Here is a 7711-nt window from a genome sequence, read left to right as displayed (position 1 = left end):
TCTCTCTCTCTCTCTCTCTCTCTCTCTCTCTCTCTCTCTCTCTCTCTCTCTCTTTTTCTCGGTATATTTTAGGGAAGGATCTATAGGGTGTTCACGGTCTCACTACTAGATCAGACTTGTCATGATGCACCTGTTTGCAGCCTCCCAAGAGCTAGGATTACAGGCACATGACACCACACCCAGTCTCAATTGCCAGTCTCAGCAAACCCCAGGGGGTAGGGCTGGCATGGCAGGCCAGGGAATCGAACCCCCGGCCCCTGCATCTGCTTGCAGATGCTTTAATCCACTGAACTATTTGGCTGACCCAACATTTTAATAAAATTCTATAAAGTTTTATAAAATTATTTAAGGAATATTTAAGAAATTTAGCAATTTTTCTTAAATCACTTAAATTTCTTATAGAAGAAGGGAAGTGGTATCTCCCTTTCTTGATTTATCTCCTTGTGTTCTATTAACCTAAATTATAATTCTTTCCAATAAAGCACATACAACAAAACAAGGACTGAAAAATTGCAAACCAATCTCAATTCATGACAAAAATGAAAAATATAGCATCCTTGAACTCATTATGTTACTTTCTTATACTTGCTACATAAATTTTCTCAAGTATGCAATTTATGTAACAAAATTAAATAAAATATATCTAATTCTCTGCTATTCAGTTCTCACATGAAGCTTTAGGACTGAATATAAATTATAGGGATGAGGGAAAAATATTTTTTCTACCTAACCAAAGATTAAACACATACAATTTTCTGCTTTATCTTTTATTCTTCTGGAATCTTTAGTACAAGAATCAAACTCAAGACCTTATGCTTGCCAGCAGGTGCTGTGCCACTGAGCTATATCCCCAAAACCTTATTTCTTCTTTTTGGGTACAAGGAATCAAATTCAGAGCCTTGTGCTTGCCAGGCAGTACTGTGCTGCTGAGCTATCTCCCAGGTTCTTTTATTCTTTGCACTGCTTGAGAAGGTCTTCATAACACTGAGGTTTGACTTCTTCACCCAAACATTAGTGTTAGTCCAACTCCTCCAGATTCTTAGGTGAACAAATCAACACATTCTCTTCTCCTTTTCCCACACTTCATATGCAAGCTGTCGTTAACCACAGTCACATCACATCTGTGTTCCTCTTTGATTTATATCTATGTGTTAAAACCAACTTTGATTGGCTGAAAGTTGTGCATATAAAGCAATCTGCTTCACAAGCAGCTCACTGTTTCCTGAAGGAAAGTATGAGCTCATAAAATATGAGTTCATTTTCTGAAGGATGTAAGAGATTTAAAGTAGTGTCTCAGTTTGCTCATCAGCATTTCCCTGAAGTGATCACCCATTAGAAAGTAGAAGACGGGGTTGATAGCACTGTTCAGAAAGGCTACAGGCCGGGTCACAGTGTACAAGGACTTGAGGATGATTTCAGTGCATTCATTGTGCTTCCAGCTGTCCAGGCGCGAAGCGATCCTCACATTCCGCAAGATGTGGTAGGGTGTAAAGAGAACAGAGACGATCACCACTGCCATGATAACTAAGAGCAGAGGCTTTTCAAGGGGCAAGGTTGCAGTGAGCTGCCTGCTTCTCTGCTTTAGGAAGACAGCAATCTTGTAGTAGAAGAAGCACATCACGGAAAGAGGAATAAAGAATCCTACCAGGGTTAGACACATGCTGTAAATGAGGTTGTATCCAGGCTCTCCAGAACTTGCAAAATCAAGACAGGCGGTGCCTTGTTCAGTTGTAATGGGATTTATAAGAGGAAGTATGGGCAGTAATTCTAAGGTTACCAAAACCCAAATAGCCAACGAAATTAAAACAGCAAACTCTTTCTTTTGCAAAAGGTGTTCTCGAAAAGGATACTTTATGAGCATGTATCGATCGATGCTGATAAAAGTGAGGAAGAGGATGCTGGTGTAGAGGTTAGCATGAAGCACGTACCGGTTGATGATGCAGAACACCTCCCCATATATCCAGTTTTGGTGGGCATAGCTTCTCATCAGCATCGGAAGAGTGCACAAAAAAGCTAGATCACTGATGGAGAGGTTGAAGAGATAGATGTTGCTGCTATTCCAGTTCTTCAGACAGAAAAGGTAGCCAAAAACAACAACAGTGTTCCCAAGAATTCCCACAATGAACTCAATCCCATAACAAATAGGAAGATAGTACTTTTGCAAAGCAAACTGTGTTTCCAGCCAGGTTCTGCAAGTTGAATTCCATTCCTAAGAAAAGAGAATGGATGAAACATGAGCATGTGATTGAGAACAAAGCTGTGCAGAATAGCATCGACAGCTGCACAGTGGAATTGTGGAGCAATAGGCATATCTGTAAACATACACATTCATGTTAGTTTATATATATGGGAAAAGAATATATATATGTATGTATTTGGCACAGGGTATATAGGATCTCACTATGTAGATCAGACTCATAGTGATACTCCTGTTTTCAACCTCCCAAGTGTTGGGATTACATGCATGTACCACCATGCCCAGTCTCGGTCACCATCTTAGAATGCCCCAGGGGCAGGGCTGGCATGGCAAGGTGGGGATCAAACCCTGGCCACTGCGCTCTGTCTAAGCAGGTGCTTTAGTCCACTGAGCTGTCTGGCCAGCCTGGGAAAAGATTATTCCTACAATCAACTATTGACTATTTTAAACTGTAAACTAAGAACTGGGTTAGTATCAGTAGGTTAAACCAAGTTCCTAATCTGAAACAATGTACGTTGGTGCCTCGGTTCATAAATTTAGTTTGCCCCATGATTCTGGAAAAAACAGCCACATTCATGTTCCTATGGGAAAGATGGCTGGGATCATGTTCACCACCTGATGCCATGTTCACAAACAAAATGATGCCAAATGGTTTTGTTTAAGAACCAAAGTATTCACAAACAAAAGCATTCATGAACCAAGATACCAACACATCCTGTTTGGGGAAGAATTAAAAAGGAAAGAAATGATGCCATGGAATGGAAGATGATGTGAATGCAAAAAAAAAAAAAAAAAAAAAAAAAAAAAAAAAAGGGTAAATATGTTGAAAGAGTTTTGGAACAGATGGGGACAATGAGCTGTTTTACATGGTGACCAGGCACATGGCTTTCTATGAGATGGCGTTTAAATGGAAACTTCAACAAAGACAGGGCAGGAAGCATATCTATATCTTGAGGAAGTGTATTGCAGACATAGGAAGAGCTAACACTTGGCGCACAGCAAACAGGCCACAGGAAAGCGTGGAAAAGTAGATGAGGAGAAGCGTGTAACTGGCTGTCGTGTCTCCAGAACTCACCACGGTCCCCTGCATATTGTAGCTGCTCAACACGCTCTGCTGAGTGAAGCCAAGTGTAACCATAACCTACAAGACATAGCGATTGTTAGAATTCCAATCTTTCTATTTTAATAGCTTTTACTTATTCCCATGTTATAACACTTATGTTTGTATGAAATTTAGTAAATACAGCTTCAGTTTTAAAATATAGTATTTTAAAATGTGAACCATGAAAATAAAAGTCTTCCACGTCTACTACTTACTTAAAATTGGTAGTGTACGAGCTCTGTGCTTTCTACTTTTCAGGAAATATCCATTTAATATGCATAAGTGGCATAAGCAAGTGGGGTCTGTAGTTATTTTTACTTGACAGATGATTCTCCTAAAGTTTGGAAAATTAAGTATGTTGCTAGTTTAGTCTATTCCAGCTGCTATGTCAATACACCTTACACTGGCTAATTGATGCCGTTTACGTGCGGCTGTTGGTTCTGCAGGCTGGGTGGCCCATGGTCATGGGGTCATTAGTTTCAGATCTTGGTGACGAGTGACCACCTTTCATTCCACGATGGTGCCTTTTGCTTCATTCTCATGACGATGGTTTGAAGGGACAGAGCATCTCCCTTGAATCTCAAAGAGTACTAATCTCAGTGAAAAGGCAGCGCCCTTTATGACTTCATCATTTTCTCAAAGGCTTTACTAATTGAATCCTTTAAGGTTCACCATATGAATTTGTGGGGGAGGAAGGGACACCCATATTTAGACTACGGTACTTTTGAAATCATATACCTAGTAAAAGACTTTAGCAGTGATACTTTGCTAATATGGGCCATAGAAATAGGTAGTGTGATTCATCCTGATGTTGAATATCTTGATATGATGCTGTTTTCTCTCTTGTCAAGAGGCCAGATTGTACTTTGGATAGGGTATTTCCAGAACTTGAATTTTCTAAAAATGTGCTGGATCATCATTTTTAGATAGTAAATCTTATTTATAATGAGGAAAGCAAGGTTAAAAATAAACTTATCTAAATAATCATTTTATCAAATAAACTTCTGAGCATTAGTTGTAATCAATGGTTCTATATAGTATTTCGGCACATGGAACAAAATTAGAATGAAGGCACTCAACTTTCTTTTCACTGAGAGGCATGCAAATGCTCAGTAGTTTTGCTAGGATACAAGAATCTCAAATTTCACATCGGATTTTGTGAAATTTCAGTGACTGTCTTAAGTAATTGATTACTGGTATTTTGTGAGTATTACATTCATGAAAATATGTCACAAAGTTGTAGAAAATTTCAATATTTTGTTATTTTTAATTACTATGAAACATTCCAAATTCCTGGAATGTCTTAAATCTGCATGGAAGACACTCAGTCCAACACTAAATGAAAGTAGATGACCTGTTCCTTAGCCGGAAGGTGCACGACCACTCATGAAGGACTAAGCAGACTGGCTTCACTCTCTCTTTCTAAGGCCCTCTGCCATTCCTAGAAACCTATTCCTTTGTTTTACATTTTATATTTTTTCCAGGTCCTATCAAATCTCTTCCACTTATTCTTCCCTACTCATTCTTACAAATAACTAGCAGATGGCTTTGCCTTCTAGCTCACTGAACTGGAGACTAATCACTATGATGACTCCAGATCCTACTCATTTTGAAGCTCTGAAGGTTTCTAGACTACTCACATTGTCTGTGTTTTTTGTCTCTTCAAATATCTTCTCCATCTATACCTTTTCTATCAGCATTTAAGTAATGGATAATAATAATAAGTAATTGATTACTGGTATTAATTAATAATAATAAGTAATTGATTACTGGTATTTTGAGAGTGTTATATTCATGAAAATATGTCACGGAGTTGTAGAAAATTTCAATATTTTGTTATTTTTAATTACTATGAAACATTCCAAATACACCTTTTCTATCAGCATTTAAACACTATAGCCTTGTTAGTATTAAAAACAAAGAGCACTGGGCTAGGGAGATAGCTCAGTGGTCTAAGCTCCTGCCTGGCAAGTGCAAGGATCCAGATTTGATCCCCGATAGTACAGGCAGTACTGGCCTCAGTATCCTGGGTGCGCTGTGCTAGTCACCGAAATCAGGCATGGGGTCACATGCCTGTAATCCCAGCACTGGAGAGGCTGAGACAGGACATTCTCTACAAGTCCGAGCTGCTTAGTGAGACCCTGTACCAAATAAATAAATAAATGAATAAATAATCTTTTAAAAAGCAATAACCAAAGAGCACTTGCAAAGAATCCTTTGTGGTTTCACATATTTCCTCTTTATAACTTGAGTTCTGAAAAGAGGAGTCTCCCTAAGAGTTCTGACATCCTGACATCACATTGTTGCCAACTCGCTGGAATTTGGCTTCTGACCTACCATTCCACTAAAATAGTCTCCACATTGCTTAACTCAGTGGTCATTTTTCACATCTTAAATTTTCAGCTAGTTTTAATATCATGACACTCCGGCTTCTGTGTCATAATATTATCCTAGTTTTCCTTTCTTCTCCTTGAGTTTGCTTTGTAGGCTCTTTTGAGGTGCAAGCACTAAATGTTGAGCTCCGCAACGCGTGGTCCTGGGCTCCTTTCTCTATGTTCTACCTGGATGATCATATTCACTTCTGAGACTTAAGGACCATCCACATATGAATAACTCTCAGATTTCCAACCCAGTCCAGACATATCTTAAGAGCTCTGACTGCTTATACCTACTGCTATTGATTAAATTCTTGCAGGCATTAAACTCCCTAACTTCCTTGTCTATAGCAGCACACGGCAACCTGTCTCAGTGAGACGGCCAGTTCCACGTCTGCCACATACACACCACAGCAATCTCAGGAAGGCTTTTTTCTTTTTTTTCTTCTTTCACAGGATCTACAGGGTCTCACTATGGAGATTGGATTCATAGTGATTCTCCTGTTTTCAGCCTCCCAAGCACTAGGATTACAGGAGTGCGCCACCACACCCAGTCTCAGTCCCTGGGTCACTGTGCCCCGGTGGCAGGTCCCGCATGGCAGGCCAGGGATCCAACCCCGGCTGCCATGCTCTGTACTTGCAGGCACATTAGTCCACTGAGCTATCAGGCCAGCCTGGAAAGCCCTTTTCTAACTAACCTTCAGTAATGAATAAATGGCCAGGTCTTTGAGACTACAATTTGCTGCTGTTTCTCAAATCCAGTAGTGTTGCTCCAAATCTGTCATCTAGGCCGGGCCAGCAACACTCCTATACTGGACTACATGAAACTCTCCTGCTGTGTCCGTATCAAATCTTGAAATGACTTCTGCATTCCAAATCCCCCATGGAGACACATGGTTTTATCATCTGACCTTCGTAATCCTCTTCAACCTCACTGGGGGTTAACTTTCCCATATTCATCTTGCTTCTGCCTTGTGACCGTGTGCAGTGCCTGCTTTCCTGAATCTGCTTTTTTTTCCTGCAACTTTTGACCCATCACACAGTCTGTCTTGAACCTATATTTCTTTCAGGCTTCAGCTGAAGTGAAGATTTCCTAAAATATATTATCTGGACTATCCATCTATGTGAGATCCTTACATTCACACTTTCATTGAATATTGAACTTGTTAGCAGTTTTCATAATTTTGTTTGACTGTTTACCTGTTACATCTGGCACAGTGGCCAGAAGATAATAGTCTGAAGATGTATATAAAGTCAAAAGATGGGTATAAACATTTGATCATTTGCAAAACAGCTTTTTGTTTGTTTGTTTGTTTGTTTGTTTAGAGGTACCGGGGATTGGACTCAGGATCCTGAACTTGCCAGGCAAGTGCTTATTCTACTGAGATATCTCCCCAGCCCACAAAATAGTTTTATAAATATTTTCTCCAAGTTCAGGTAAGTAGCATGTCTACCAAGTCAAGCTAGCTGTGATAGCTGTGATGTAAAATATATTTAAAGTAAAATTTAACTTCATATGTAGTCTAGGATCAATTTAAAAAATTGAAGGGACCGCTAAGATAGCTCAGTGGACTACAGCGCCTGTTTAGGAAAGTTTAGGCAAGTACAGGGACTGCAGTTCCGTCCCAAGTACCACATGCTGTGCCAGCCCCACCCCAAAGGTGGGCTGAGCTGGCCAGAGTGTGGACATAGTAGTGGCACATGCCTGTAATCCCAGCACTGGGGAGACTGAAAACTGCAGGAATACCACGAGTCCAAGCTGTGTAGTGAGACCCTACAACAACCAAATACATTAAAAAGAAAAAATGAAGCACTTAATTAAAAATTTGCACCTGAAATTAACAAAAATATGAAAGTCTAAAAATATATGTACCAATCATATTCCTAATAGTTGTTATTCTGCCTTTTGTTTTTCTCCTGGATTAACTGATTTTATTTTCTTTTACCTTCCTTCCTTCCTTCCTTTCTTCTCCTTTCTTTCTGCTTTTTTTTTTTTTTTTTTTTTTTTTTTTTTTACTAAAAGTAGTATATGTATGA

The 7711-nt window shown here is 39.4% G+C and overlaps 1 protein-coding gene across 1 annotated transcript in view; it reads right to left on the bottom strand.

Annotated features, from left to right (window-relative positions):
• Positions 1 to 887: 887 nt before the first annotated feature.
• Positions 888 to 7711, bottom strand: part of Sucnr1 (succinate receptor 1) — a 9666-nt gene continuing 2842 nt past the window's right edge. The window contains exons 2-3 of the mRNA XM_023704073.1: positions 3273 to 3338; positions 888 to 2209 (exon numbers count right to left, since the gene is read on the bottom strand). Coding sequence (XP_023559841.1) covers positions 1256 to 2209; positions 3273 to 3338 — 1020 coding nt within the window. The 3' untranslated portion in view covers positions 888 to 1255. The remainder of the gene's footprint in view (positions 2210 to 3272; positions 3339 to 7711) is intronic.

Source organism: Octodon degus, unplaced genomic scaffold (genome assembly GCF_000260255.1).
Source record: "Octodon degus isolate 3935 unplaced genomic scaffold, OctDeg1.0 scaffold00186, whole genome shotgun sequence".
Lineage (NCBI taxonomy): Eukaryota > Metazoa > Chordata > Mammalia > Rodentia > Octodontidae > Octodon > Octodon degus.
Note: the sequence above shows the minus strand (reverse complement) of the source record. Positions and strands in the feature narration are given on the sequence as shown.